The sequence below is a fragment of the Xenopus laevis genome, chromosome 8L, assembly GCF_017654675.1.
Source record: "Xenopus laevis strain J_2021 chromosome 8L, Xenopus_laevis_v10.1, whole genome shotgun sequence".
NCBI classification, from domain to species: domain Eukaryota; kingdom Metazoa; phylum Chordata; class Amphibia; order Anura; family Pipidae; genus Xenopus; species Xenopus laevis.
Window position 1 is genome coordinate 99,912,095 of NC_054385.1, and position 15,726 is coordinate 99,927,820.

General features: G+C 37.7%; 1 protein-coding gene across 4 annotated transcripts in view; it reads left to right on the plus strand.

The window, feature by feature from the left end:
• The window catches only part of rab15.L (RAB15, member RAS oncogene family L homeolog), a 48,918-nt gene that overhangs the window by 30,359 nt on the left and 2,833 nt on the right, over nt 1-15,726 (plus strand). For all 4 annotated transcript variants that reach the window (XM_041573305.1, XM_018231115.2, XM_041573306.1 and 1 more), the window contains 2 exons: nt 313-402; nt 12,568-12,633. In XM_041573305.1, the coding sequence (XP_041429239.1) occupies nt 313-402; nt 12,568-12,633 (156 nt within the window). The remainder of the gene's footprint in view (nt 1-312; nt 403-12,567; nt 12,634-15,726) is intronic.

Here is a 15,726-nt window from a genome sequence, read left to right on the forward strand (position 1 = left end):
GGCAAGTCCAGCTGTAGAAGCGAATGGTGAGGGTGGAATATGATAAATCATTGTGTAGGTTACCAGATAAGGCTACACATGCAATGACCCAGGCATGTAGCTAAAATTAATTTTCAAGGATTAGTTTTCCATTTTACTCCTTGTCCCTTGTGTATTTGTGCGTTGGAGGGCTGCTGCTATTGCCAGTGGATCTTTGTAAAGTGTAACTATGTTTAGGCATTCTCCAGCCTCGAGGAATATAATTCTTATGAATCTCTGAGGTCATTTCTTCACTATTACATGATCTTCCTTTTTTTTTGTTTTGTTTTCAAGTATGCACCGGATGGAGTTCAGAAAATTTTAATTGGGAACAAAGCTGATGAAGAACAGAAACGACAGGTTGGAAAAAATCAGGGGATGAAGGTATGCCATGTATGATGTTGTTTGTTGGTATTCTAGAACCTGCCATCTACTATTGCTATTTTATTTCTGTGCATTATTAAAAGGTAAGTCCTTTTGAGATAATACAATGGTCCGTTTGGATTAGCCCTACTTAGAACCTCTCCTATATGCCAGCCTTCCCTCAGTACTTACCCAGGTAGAGAGGTACTTTAGGCATTCTTGGTGCATTTAAGTCAACCTAGAAGAAGTTCTCATATCTTTTTTCCTTTGTAATAAACAGTGTTATCCTGGATCATGTTGCCTTGTCTCGCCTGTTCCATCCATAATAGAGCTTTGATTCACTGTATCACCTGCTAATGGGTTGTTCTTTACATTGATGAAACTTGGACACAATGGACAAGCTGGCTTTCCATTGGCAGTGCAAAGTGGATTTATGGGTCTGCTAGGGGAGAGCTTGATTACATTTACTTCATTAATATAATTACAGTGGGGAAAACTGTCAAGCGATTTATTTGCTTTCTACAATGAAGAAAAAATAGTCCAAGACCTGGTTGCCTATACTGCTGGGAAATTGAGCAATCTTGCACAATCTGTTTTATCAATTTATGCCAATTTATACTGTAATGTTATTTACCGTATATTCTATAGTTAACATTGTCTGCCCCATACAAATTTCACTTTCTCATTAGGAATAACTCTGCACTGGTGTAATTCTGAATACAGCTGAGTTTGTTTCAGTATGATCCTATCTACTTCCTGTAGAGCAAAACAATGATCACTAATCCTTTAGTACAAATATAGAATGTTTTCATTGTACCCAGGCTATGATTTGCAGGTTAAAAAAAGGTAAATTTTATTGAAACAAATACAATATGGTGTCTAGTAGAGTGGTATTGGATTAGTGTCGGGTCAAGTGCAGGCATATACGGACAGGAGAATACAATCAATTAAAGTAAAAATTGTTGGTATGCCTGTGAGTGTAGTTAATGGTATAAAGCAGGTTGCATCAAGTTTAAGATGATAGGTTAGATGTCCAGAGGGTCCTGGTCACACCAGTCCCCCCAAATCTTGTCAAACGTATCATATGCCCCCCCCCCCTTGTTTCATATGTTAATTTGATTTATTACCCTAGAAAGTTATTACAAATATGGGATCTGTTATCCAGAAAGCTCCAAATTACAGAAAGACCGTCTCCCATAGATTCAATTTTATCCAAATAATTAAAATTTTTAAAAATGATTTCCTTTTGTAATAAAACAGTAGCTTGTACTTGATCCAAAACTAAGATATCAATAATCCTTATTGGAAGCAATAGCAGTCTATTGGGTTTATTTAATGTTTACATGATTTTCTAGTAGACTTAAGGTATGAAGATCCAAATTATCGAAAGATCCATTATCCAGAAAACCCCAGGTTCTGTGAATTTTGGATAACAGGTCCTGTACTGGCTCATCTTCCACATTTGGTGCAACCTATGTAGCCCTTGTCAGGCAGCTTTTCCACAATATTCTTTTTACTCCAAACCAAGGGGTCTGATAAAAAGCTTTATCTTTATTGGGGGTGTACAATTCCCAACCACCAATAAATGCATCTATTTGGGAAGGCTAGCAGAGCAGAGAAATAGTTAACTTCTCTGGAAGGAATGTTTCAGAAGTATCCTTAAACAAGCCTTGGCGGATGCAGTCGCTATGGCAACAATCTTTTAATTTCCTTCAGGGGATAGACTATCCTCTAACTTCATCGCGCTACAGTACACTGTTGACAGAGATGTCAGGAGTAAAAAGAAATCACAGTCTCCTGGGATACTGGGCAGGTGAATAGACATTGTTAGCTTTATACCGAGAGAAGGAAAACAGCTCCGAGCGTTTGCCCTACGCACGACCTCATAAATTCTATACATATATGCCTTTATATTGTGCCATTTGCGTCACTGCTTTCCCATGGGAAGCGCTGATATTTGTGACTGCAGCGTTATTCGGTCTGTAACCATAGCAACAAAAAGCTTAGGTTAATTAACCTGAAGATTTTCTCATGCCCAATGAAGAGCGCTCTAGAAAGATATACACTTAAATTATATTCTATTAAGGTATATGTCACAGTTACACCAACAGAGGCACACACAAGCAATATCCAGCCTTCCACTAAATCATCATCACTGCTAAAGTGCTTTTCTGCTGACATTTGAAGTGACTTAGTGACCTGCAGGGCATAGCCTTTAAGGACATTAGCACCAGTACATTGAATACTCATTACTAGTATACACCTGGGTATCCTGAACTCTCGGGGCTGTCCTGGTTAGTATCATGACTGGAATCACCAATCACCCCTACAAATTCAATGGCTCATTTAAAGAAAGCTGCAGATTAAATGTATTAACAATTTAGCCACGTGAGAAGGTTATTAAAGGCATATTATGCCTAATTGTTAATGCTGTTTTCCTTTTTTTTTTCTGTAAACTATTTAGGAAAACATGGACACAGGGAAATCACAAGACATAGTACTTAGTATTATATTTTATTGTTATTGGAAACAACCAATCACAGAACAGGTATGGGAATCGTTGTCCAGAAAGCTCCGAATTATGGAAAGGCCCTCTCCCATAGACTCCATTTTATCCAAATAATTAAAATTTTTCAAAACGATTTCCCTTTTCTCTGGACAAATAAAACAGTACCTTGTACTTGATCCACACAAAGATATATTTAATCCTTGATATAATCAATAATAAATATAATCAGCTTTTGGGGTTAACGTCCTTATAGAAGGGATCCCTTGAGCTTCATATGCAGCGCTGCTTACTTTTTAAATGTTTTTAATTCCATTTGATCAATATGGCATGGTGGTGAATAAAAATCGCTTTTTATTTTTACTTTGAGGTGTAATTACTTATATCATCTTTAGATCGTTTCTGACACTTGTATTGTGGAGTTTAAAGTCCCTTGTGGTTCCTGTTTTCATATTGCTAATTTTGTGGACACCCCAATAGTCTGACATCCCAATAGTCTGACATAACCTTATTAAGCCTTATCTTAGTCATTTTATTGTTGTATATTTAATCCTTATTGGAGGCAAAACCAGAAAGCTCCAAATTACGGGAAAAACCATCTCTCCTAGAATAGGCCCCCTTACACGGCAGCTTATTGGCCCATGTGTGGGGCCCTCCAATGGGCTTCCCTGATCGATATCTGACCGGGCAGGGCAAAAAATCCTGTAGTTGATTTTTTATATTCATATATATGTTATATTTTAGGAAATTACATTCTTATTATAAGACTACTGTATTCAAAGTACTTCAAAGGTTTTTCTTGTAATGTTCCTCAACAAACACATTGAGAATTCAAAGAATTTGAAGAAAACAAAACTATAAAAATTTGGTTCTGTATGGTTAATGGTTGGCAAAGGATTGAACTGAATGTCATGAATCTCAATGGTTGATGCATCTTTAGATGGGAATATACTATCAGATAAAGTCAACATCTGTCTCTGTTCCTGAACTCAAAAAACATTTTACTATTTTAGTTAAAGCCATTTATTGTTGTCAGTATATAGTGTAATAGCCAATGTAAATGATCATCTTCCTAAGGATATGCTGGCCCCTGTATCTGATTTTGACCAAATGGCTGATGGAAGATCAGACTTTTACCCGTACTGGTCATTTCAGCCATATATTCTGCCCAATTAGCACATAATTAGTCTATTTGGCTCAATTGTTTTGTGTACTCAGTTTTAAGAAATTATTGTGCTTCCTAACTCTTATTAGCACTTCAACTTCAAAGTTTAAAAAATATAGATTATGTCCAGCATAAGATTCACATGGAGTAAAATGAAACGTAACCATATTTCATCTAAATGGTTTCCTAGATGATGGCCTATTTATCCTATTGACCTAGATGATGTACAATTGGGGGCAGATTTATCAAGGGTCAAATTTCAAGTTTATGGGTGTTTCTAGAAACTCCCATAAACTCGAAATTCGAACAAAAAATAATTTTTGATTTGGGTAATTGATTTTCAAAACTCCACCAAACGACTCTTAATTGATTGTAGTAGGCCCCCCATAGGCAAAAACCCCAATTCGGCAGGTAGATGGTGAATAGTCGGATTCGAGTTCTTAAAGGGACAGTACTTGTTAAATTTTCAAAACTCAAATTTAGATTTTTTTTTTAAACTCTAATCGAATTTGGACTATTCCCTAGTCGAATTACACTAAAATAAATTCTAAAATTAAAATTTTTAATTCGACCCTTGATAAATCTGCCTCTTACTTTGTGCTCAAAACTGAATTCTTATGTGTTTGATACAAAATGCAGACCATATAAGAACATTGCTGAGTGTATCTCATTTTGGTTGAGCTGACAACCTAGATGGTTCTTTTTCTTTAATCATTTTTTTTCCTATGCTATATGTGTGACCTACACTGAGTAATTCTGCCTTGATATGTAGAATGAAATGATACAGGTAAATGTTGATGTTACCAATAAAGTGCTATGATTCTAGAATCTCTGTGATGTTGATGGTCCTGGAATTATGTACAAATGTTAGCATTGTCTGAAATCTAAAATATAAACTAAAGGGATACATGTATATCTACATATGCATTCAAAGATGTATCTTGGTGTTCAATGAATACATTCTCAAAAAGCAAACATTACAGGAGCCTCATGCATACTATCCAAACGGGATAGAATTGGCTCATAGGCTTCAGACTCAGAAGTCGGCAAAACACAACTGGTAACGGATAACAGATTTGCATCAAAGAATAAATTATTTCAATTCTGTCTTTTTATTTGTAAGTTTAATGGGATTTTGTAGTTATGTGTGGTTAAGTGCCTTCTTTTTGAGGGCCAGGGAAAAAAATATTAGTAAAGGTGGAACTCGCCAGTTAGACCCAAACTAGTTACTTTTTTCCTTACAACACAGTCATTGTCTTCCAGAATTATGTGATCTTCATACATATGTGATGTGCTCCCCCTATGTTTTGGTTTTGTTTAAACTATTGTGGTTCCACCAGCTTTGATCATCCATTTGTAAAAGGGATCCAATTTACTGTGTGTATGGTGCTCATCAACTAGGCATGGGCCTAGGGTAAATCTGCCCATGTGTTTGCTTTGGCTTATCTCTATTCACACTGGATTCCAGGTGATTTAAATAATATCAACCTCGTAGTAGTGTAGCTTGAGCATTAGGGTATGCATGGAATAGCATCTCAGCCTGGAATAGAAATGCTGATTTACTTCTCATACTGATTCACACAAAGGCTTTATTCATTTATTTATGGGTGTGTGGAAGCAGGATTTGTAAATTATTGATTGATATATTACTTCTAGCTCTGGATTTTGGAATCTGGACAGTTATTATGCATTACTGACGTATTGATTGAAGGGAGATCGCGGAGACTAAAATGTTGAGTAAAAGAACAATCAGAAAAGCAGTAGATATGACAGATAGAGTAGCGGCAATAGTTGACACTTAAAGCCCTCCAATGCCTAATTCATTTACTTTCCTAAATATCATATACATTTGAACATAATGCTCTAAAATGATATGTGATCATAAGTGGAGGCATAACATTTTTAGCATTTGTCAACATTTGGTTTCTATCTCGACAATGTGGCCAATTCTTGTTAAAGCCTACCAGTCTGCAGTCGGTTAAAAGAGATGTCTCTTTCAATAAAGAGGATCAGTGAGTCTTGTGATTGTTAAGCCTTTTGGTATGCCGAATATTTTTCTCAAGGAAGTCAATGGGTGTGAGTTCTCTGAGAACATTATGGTGCAATGGCACATGCAGAAAACACAATTTGAGAAATTAAACAGACATGTCTCATTTAATGCACAACAGTAGATTGGATTGGTAACACCGAGATTCATCGTATGTATGGCTAATTTCATTCTGATTGGATACTGTTTACTACTGGATTGGGTTGTTAGAAGCATATGTGGGCAAATTTAGCAAAATCTGAGACCTTTCTTGTGTTTTTTAAATTCATCTCACTTTGGGTAGTTATTATTTGTAGCTTGAATGCGAAAACACTTGAGAACATTTTTCTTACATTGAGCAAAGTTCCTGTAGCTTCTGGTGGTAGAGCAACTCTCGAGAATTCTTGAGACTTATTGAGGTTCTCAAGTTATTGGATTGCTAGAAAGCTTATGTGTCCTTTAGATGGAATGGGTCTCTGCAGGTTTGGGCTCCTGAGTTTTATTCAGCAGATAAAGAGCAAATGGAAAACAAGCAACGAAGAATTGTTAACAGAGGGAGAACCCTATTTTTTATTTAAGATTTTCTCAATAGCTTTGCCTCATATAGGCAAGCTGACAACATTCACATATTATTTTCAAATGATTTGATCAGTTTACCAAAAAAATATATGAGCACAGATTCCGGAGATCTACCTCTGTTATGTTTACACTAAATGGAAATCACAAACAAAATAGCCAGTACCATAGTATTGTGGGTGGTTGTCGGTCAGTCCAGAATTGGATGTCCAGCAGATTTGGCTAGTCCATTATCCCAAGGAATGATTAGATGGATATCGTGAAATTATCTATTGCCAGTTCTACAAAAAATAAACTACAATGCTTTTGGGTGGCCAGTACATAAGGAAAGAAGATTCTTGTCATGGTGGTCTATCCGTGGGTTTGTTTTTTTTTTTCAGTGTGATATACACTATCATATGCCCAATCATATGCCCAAGGACCTTTTTTAAATTATTTGTTAAAATATTAGACTAAGAAACTGAAAAATGCTGCAGATTAGTGCCATCTCGGCATCCAACGCATATTTCGTTTTTTAAACTATATAATTTTTTTGTCCCTAAACGTGAAATCTATTTTTTTATATGAATGTGTGCAAATCTGTTGATCATTACCAGTTGTCGGAACCAGAGCTTCCTGGTTTCTGACAGTACACCTGTCATTCCATTGAAATACACCGTACAGAGGGTCTGTCATTCTGAACACTGAGAAAAGTCTTCAGCGTATGTAGATATATATATTAACCCTTTATTTTATTTTACAGGCAATGTTCAAACATTGAACAGCATATTGATCGGATCATGAACTAAAGGAGGAAATGTATGTACACTCAGATAAGTATTTGCCGTTTTGATAAGCAGTTTCAGCTTTCATTGTGTAAAATGAGCCATGATTCCTGGTTTGTCTTTCAATGCCAACATTAAGGGGGTTATTTATCAAAGATCGAATTAATGTAAATTTTTACTTTTACTTTTTTACTCTAATAAATTCGAATGTACTCACAACTCAACTGAAAGGTTACTTATGAAAAATCTGATTGTCTAAAATTTGATTGAATGGGAAGACCCGAAAGTTTTATTCGTATTTGTTTTGAATACCAATGAAATTCGAATTGAATTTTCCTTCCGAAAAGGTGTCAGGAAGCCTATTAACATCTTCAAATGGGTCAACGGACCTCTGCAGTTGACTTGTAAATTAACTCAGCAGGTTTTAGGTGGCGAATATTTGAAGTATAACTGTTTCCATGGTCGAGGTGTGATAAATCTCAAATACCGAATTTACATTTGAATTCGGGGATTAAAATTCAAATGTGTAGATTTTGGCACCCAAAAAATTTACTATTCGACCCTTAATAAATCTGCCCCCAAGTCAGTTATCCACAATGGTCAGTTATCCACAATATCAACAGGATTGAACCTGGTTATGGGCATCCATAGAAAATTTTCCAGGGGAGGGCATGGAAGAAAACATATTACACAAATTCCTACCCATGCAGTGCGCCAAAATTTTTTAGAGGCCACACCCTTTTTGTGGCCACGCCCACAGCTAAACCAGGATTGCATTGTGGCAATTTCATGTATATATACCTCCAGAACCCATAGCAGGGTAGCACAGAGGCAATTTCATGTATAGATGAATGGAGCCTGTCAGGAATTGTACTCACACGTGGTAAAAAGCTGTAGTCACTCCTCCGTCCTGCCATATATCATGCTTTGGTCTCCGCCATTGTGTGTCTGTCCTGGCCACAAATCAAGTTGAGATCTTACTCCTCTGCAAAGTGCATATTTTACTTTTGTGCTGCCCCCTCAGTCATTATACTTTTCCTTCTTCTCCCTCCAACTTCAGTCTTATTTAAAGTGGGAACTGAAGAAAGGTCGGCAAGCACTCCTGGAGCCACTCGTGTGATAAAAGACAGCTTTATTTCAGTAAGTTAAAAGCATGGGATTCTGACGCATTTCGTATCCAAATGTCTTTTATCACACGAGTGGTTCCAGGAGTGTTGCCGACCGTTCTTCAATTCCTCACTCACCCTCTGCTACGGGTTCGGGTGATGCACCCAGGCCACTCGATACACTTGGTGAGTGCATTTCCTTATAAGCTTAAGTGATGTTGAGGAGCGTGTCTTAATACAAGTGCGGGACCTGGGGTTTCTTACTCCCAGTCAAAAGTTTTTCAGGGTGAGCTCATAAGGTTTTGAAGCTCTTGCCGGAGTGTCACTTGCAATAATATCTTTTTAGATTAAAGATTGTACCTTTAATGTTCCCGCAGTTAGAGACTAAGTTTAAGATTTGAGCTGCAATTCTATTGTGTGTTATTTAAAGTGGACCTGTCATCCCTACATAAAAAGCTGTATAATAAAAGTCCTTTTAAAATTAAACTTGAAATCCAAATTTTTTTTTTTTTTTTTTAAAGCATTCATAGCTGTTGTAAATTCATTTAAAAATCTCAGCTGTCAATCAAATATTGCCTGCCCTTCCTCTGGTGCCCATTTTAACTTCCTGCCCATAATTTTTTGCATAATTCTGATATGCAACCAATAGCCTTTTAATTATTTCATTTTAACCAATCATGTTTAAGCAGGCATTTGCACTCTTTAAAAAAGCCAAGCAAAGCTCATATTATTATACTTATGCTTATGTTCCTATTAAATTTAATGTATGATAATCTTAGTACTTTCCATTTATTAATCTTTGCCTGCAATAAAAAAAAAACATAAGGAAGTGGCTTTTTTAAAAATTGGAAATGTGTGCTAAAATGTGATTTGTTAAAATGACATGGAAAATGAGCAGTCAAATATAGTATCAAATAAGTCGGAGGTAGAAGAAGGAAAAGTACAGTGACTGAGGGGGGGAGGTTGGAGCACCAAAGTAAAATATGTGCTTTGCAGAGGAGCACTAAATTACAAGTACAGAGAGGGTAGGAGGGAAGCTTTAGGAAGAAGATGTGAAAACAGTACGGAGGGAAAAGGAAGGAGAACAGAGAAGTGAAGTCTGAAGGAGGAGACGGGAAAAGTACAATGACTGAGGGGGTGCATGGAGCACAGGAGTAAAATACGCATTTTGCAGAGGAGCTGAGATCACAACTTGATTTGTGGCCAGGACTGAAGATGGAGACATGATGGGGGAGATCAGCGCATTATAAATGGCAGGATGGAGGAGTGACTACAGCTCTGTGAGTACACAAACACACAATGCATACATATCCGTTGTTGGAGGCGAGTGGGATGCCATATGTGCTCCGCAAAGCCTGAGACTCACCTCTACATAGACAAGAGAAGACCGTCCAGTCCAGATACAGGTGCCCCTGACCATCGCTTTGGATGGAAGCAGGGGTTCAAGATACCTTTAAGAATACAGCTAAAGGGTAATTATACCAGTGCTCTATATTCAGTGCCCCTGACCAACCCAGCACTTTGACTTGTGCATATTCTTTGCATTGAAAATTTGGGCGGGTTTTGAAAGTCCAAACAGCAAGAGCTGTGCAGCGATTGGATGGGAGGCAGGTTCAAAGTGCTTACATAAACCAATCACTGCAGGCCAGGATTGTGGAGGATATAGCAGGACAGAATAAAAGAGCGAGTGCGGAACCTTGCAAAGATATAAATAGAAGTCCTGGGCGGCATCGACAACGTAGCTCCGGTATGCACAATCTTTGCATCCCACCTGGCAAGAAAATATCCTTAATTACAAGTCTGGGGGGGCAAGTGCTCCCCCTTGCCCCTATCAGTGGACGCCCATGAACCTGGTGAAACAAACTGAAAACAAATGTTCTTACAATATCCTTGTACATTTTAGTAGGGGGTAAATGACTTGTATTTTGCCACATATAATAGTATGTATTAATGAAATATGCACATATTGTACTAGAATATTTTCCCTTCACATTCCCCCCCCCTTTTTTTATCCTTTTGTGCACTTGCTGCACTGCATAGGGCATATTTTTACTTTTTCGTTTGACTCCCTGTGTAGTCTCTTGTTAACAGCCTTGATGTGCTAGGGACAGAATCAGCCAGGCATTGTTGAATTTTATTGTCCCTGTGCAGTGGACTGATCCGTGTCCATGACCACACACTCGTTTTCTTAGAAAGTGCGTCTCCAGGCCAAAGGAAACAATTGGATTGTTAAAGGACAAATAAATAAAAATGTTTCCTTTTTACACTAAACTCTGGCTTATTGTATTGTAGTTGATTATCAACAGCAGCAGCAGTGTAACTATGTGATCAGAAACATATTGGTGGTGGTGGTCATTTATAAGTGTAGAGCAGGATGCAAATGGCCAAATACAGGTGCAAGCCCCCGTGTTTTCTGCCCTTTGCTTCCTTCCCTGCACTTTAAAATATTGCTCCTCCAAAACAGAGTGCAGAGACCTGTGTTCACCCGATGAATACAGTTCTGTGTGTTTGGCAGCAATGTATTCATGAGGGTCAGCAAACATGCATCCCCCCTCCTCCACCCTTTGCAGGTTACTGCCCTTCATGCTCCTACACTTATTACAAGATCAGGAATAAATTACCCTTTTGTGTCTCATTACCTGTGAACACTCCTGCATTTATTTTCTTGAACTTGATTCTCCCACTTCCAATTGCCTTTGGGGGGGGGCATGAAAAGAACCGGTTTGAGTGCTGTTACACAATTCCCATGCAAGTGAATTGGAAGCAGTTGAATGGCTTGTCCAAGATCATACCATGTGTGCCTTTACCTGTAGATAATACATGTATCTGCTTCTCCCAATTTAAAATAGAAATGTATGTTTTTTAGATATGGTACTGAATTTTTAGAAGTTCACAATAGGTGAACATTGAATGAAAAAGCTTATGGGGAATCCAATTTCCAGGGATGCAACCACTGAGGAAGCAGACCCTGCGGCCCCATGAGGCCCTAATTAATGAGCAATTTTAACATATATTGGTAAAATAGAACAACCTCTGGATATGTTGGGGGCCCTTAAATTAATTTGCTTTGGGGCCCCTTAACATCTAGTTACGCCACTGCTTATTTCTCCAGGTCAGAGCTATGATTGCAGTGTGTGCCAACAGCCAGTTAGATGCTTTCAATACTTACATTCCAATAACTAGTAATACCTTCAAAACAGTTGTCATTTTCTAGTGAATGTATATTGGATGCTTAGAATTAAAAAATTTTTTTACAAAGCAAAAACATTTCTTTTGTGTGGAGTCCACTATCATTTTCTATTTTTCTATTTTGGATGTATATTTTTCTTTTTCCTTCTTTGTTGACTCTATCGCACCCTCTAGTGGCACACATGGAAATATAAATACTGGGCTTGTGCTGCATAATGAGTGTGTAGGAACGGCAGCCCTGTAACTCCATATCAAACTTGCCCACTGTAGTTTGATGATGAGGAGTGCTGGGGTGGGGGAATAATCACAGTGTGTCATGTTTAAAATTTAGCATTGTCGTTCTGTTAGGAGCGGACTTGTATTAAGCAGGCTGGGCATGTGCCTTATCTGTCTCCATCAGCCTCAATTAGAACACAAATTACACACATAAAGGCAATCTCGGCTTCTTAACAGATATTACGTGGAGGAAAGCTGCAATGTTTAGATGCCAGAAACCCTCCAAAAGATGATGTAACATTTCAGGGTGACCGATTGCTTCCTTTCCTCTGCTGTTTAGACTATATTTGCCATATTATATGCATTGCACTTGTGTGACTTCTAAAGCTCTCGGTTTATCTGGCTTCTTGGTTGTACCTCATCACCAGAAATGCACAGTGTATGATCAGGTACACAAAATGAACAGACCCTAAACTCTATAATATAATATAAATGTATAAAACCAACTGAAGGGCTGCGGAGAAGATCATTTTTTTGACCTGTGAAGTATGGAAAGCAAATCTGCACTACTAGGTATAAGCATTGTGGCATTACTGTTTTTTAGGTTTTTGTAGATTAATGACTTTTTTCTTCTTTAGCTTGCAGAGGAGTATGGAATGGACTTCTTTGAGACAAGTGCCTGCACTAATTACAATATTAAGGAGGTGAATAAAACAAAACTGCATTTTTTTTTCTATATTGTTTGTTCAGTATTTCTCTTTAACATTAATTCAATATTTATTCAGCACCTACTGTTACAAATATGATTATTTTTTTTTAAGTTGATATGGTCACTCTATAACTCTTGCGCTTAAAAAGGGTTTAGTTAGCTACACCTGTTAACTGACCATTTATCCAGGGTCGCAACTGAAGGGCCCACTATTCAAGGTGACACCCACAGGCTGTCACCTTGAATACATGTTACATGGAAAGCATGTTAAACATATTGTTCCACTAGAATGGTAGCTGTGTGCTGGCATGTTCTAGTCTGGTACTTGGCAGATGTTTTTTGTGCTTTATAGAACTAACTTGGTCTTTTAAGCTTTACAGGGGTAATTGACAAGCAAGAGTAATGTTTAGTATGCCTAAGAGAGATTGCAATTGCAGTCATTTTTGTCACCTGCAGGCTTGAAATGTAAGACTATCAAGTTCCCCAATTACTCTATCTAGCAGCTAGACAGACAAAATAAATGGTAAATATGCATGGGGAAAATATAGACAGGTGTCAATAAAATGGATACCTGAAAAAAGTCAGTTTGTATTTCGGTTGCCAGTGACCCCAACTAAAACATGACATACACAGGTATGCCCCAACACAGAAGGGTCTTACCAAGAAGCTACTGTGCATTTACTGTGTGGAAAGAGCACATAGTTACATAGTTAAATTGGGTTGAAAAATGACAAAGTCCATCAAATTAAACCCCTCCAAATGAAAACCCAGCATCCATATACACACCCCTCCCTACTTTTACATAAATTCTATATACCCATACCTATACTAACTATGGAGTTTAGTATCACAATAGTCTTTGATATTATATCTTTCCAATAAATCATCCAAGCCACTCTTTAAAGCATAAACAGAATCAGCCATCACGACATCACCCGGCAGTGCATTCCACAACCTCACTGTCCTGACTGTGAAGAACCCCCTTCGTTACTTCAAATGAAAGTTCTTTTCTTCTAGTCTAAAGGGGTGGCCTCTGGTATGGTGATCCACTTTATGGGTTAAAAAGGTCCCCTGCTATTTGTCTATAATGTCCTCTAATGTACTTGTAAAGTGTAATCATGTCCCCTCACAAGCGCCTTTTTTCCAGAGAAAACAACCCCAACTTGACAGTCTCCCCTCATAATTTAAGTCTTCCATCCCTCTAACCAATTTAGTTGCACATCTCTGCACTCTCTCCAGCTCATTTATATCCCTCTTAAGGACTGGAGTCCAAAACTGAACTGCATACTCCAGATGAGGCCTTACCAGGGACCTATAAAGAGGCATAATTATGTTTTCATCCCTTGAGTTAATGCCCTTTTTTATGCAAGACAGAACTTTATTTGCTTTAGTAGCCACAGAATGACACTGCCTAGAATTAGACAATTTGTTATCTACAAAAACCCCTAGATCCTTCTCATTTAAGGAAACTCCCAACACACTGCCATTTAGTGTATAACTTGCATTTATATTATTTTTGCCAAAGTGGATAACCTTGCATTTATCAACATTGAACCTCATTTTCCCAGTTTTCCAACTTAGACAAATCACTCTGCAAAGTGGCAGCATCCTGCATGGAACCTATAGTTCTGCACAATTTAGTATCATCTGCAAAAATAGAAACCGTACTTCCAATGCCCACCTCCAGGTCATTAATAAACAAATTTAAAAGCAAGGGACCTAGTACAGAGCCCTGCGGTACTCCACTAACAACACTGGTCCAATTAGAAAACATGGCACACATGGCGCCGCAATATTTTGTTGCAAATGGCTGGTTTATTGACAAAGCATGTTCTAAGTTGCAAAGGGCCCTTTCTCAAGTGCAAATGCACTTGAAAAAGGATCCCATGTTACTCCTTTTTATTCATTTTTCATGCAACTCAACACTTTATTTGCTTTAATAGCCACCTTCAGACCACGCTTAGAGTTACAAAGTTTGTTATTGGTACAAATCCCCAAATGCTTCTCAGTTAAAGAGGCCCCAAAACACTACCATTTAGTGTATAATTAGCATTTATGTTATCTCAACCAAAGTGCATAAACTTACGCATATCAAAATTGAACCTCATTTGCCAGTTTGCTGTCCAGTTCTCCAGTTTGTTCATGTCTCTCTGCAAACTGGCAACATCTCGCATGGACCTTATTGTTCTGCACAATTAAATATCATCAGTAGAAATAGAGAAAATAGAGTATTTACAATGTCAGCCTCAAGGTCCTATACAAACTAAAACTCTAAGGGCCAAGAACAGACCCCTGTGGTACTCCACTAACAGCATTGATTCAGTTAGAAAATGTTTTATTTGCCACCACTCTTTGTAATCTAACCTTAAGACAGTTCTCTGTCCAAATATAAATATTGTGTCCTAGACCAATATTCCTTAATATAACCATTAACCTACTGTGTGGTCTTGTATCAAGTGCTTTAGCAAAATCTAAGTAGACCACATCCACTGCCATCTCAATGTCTAGGCTTCTGCTCACTTCCTTATAGAAGGCAATCAAATTTGTCTGGCAAGACTTTTTACACATAAAACTACGCAAGCCCCAATCTATATTATTGTGATTTGCACTGTATTCAGATCTCTTATCCCTTATTACCCTATCTAAAAGCATTCCACTGATGCCAAACTAACAGACCTATAGTTTTCAGGCTGAGAATGAGATCCCTTTTTTGAATAATGGAACGATATTAGCAATTCCTAAGCCTTTCAATACCATGCCAGAACTCAAGGAATCCTGGTTTATTAAGTATAAGTGCTTTTAGAACACTGGCATAAATACTGTCCAATCCTGGACCTTTGTTTACCTTTACATGTTCTCTTGTCTCTTTTGAATTTCCTCCTCAGTCACTCCTACATCAATAGTTAATTTAATACATTTGGGTCTATTAAAAGAAATGTTCATTAACTGATTCCTCAGTTGTGTAAACAGACAAAATAATGACAGGTCGGAATCTCTGTTTTTTCCCTGCTCTCATCAACCAATTGACCTCCCATTGATAATTATGTAATAAAAGACACGGGAGGTCATTTATAGACACTGAGCAAAT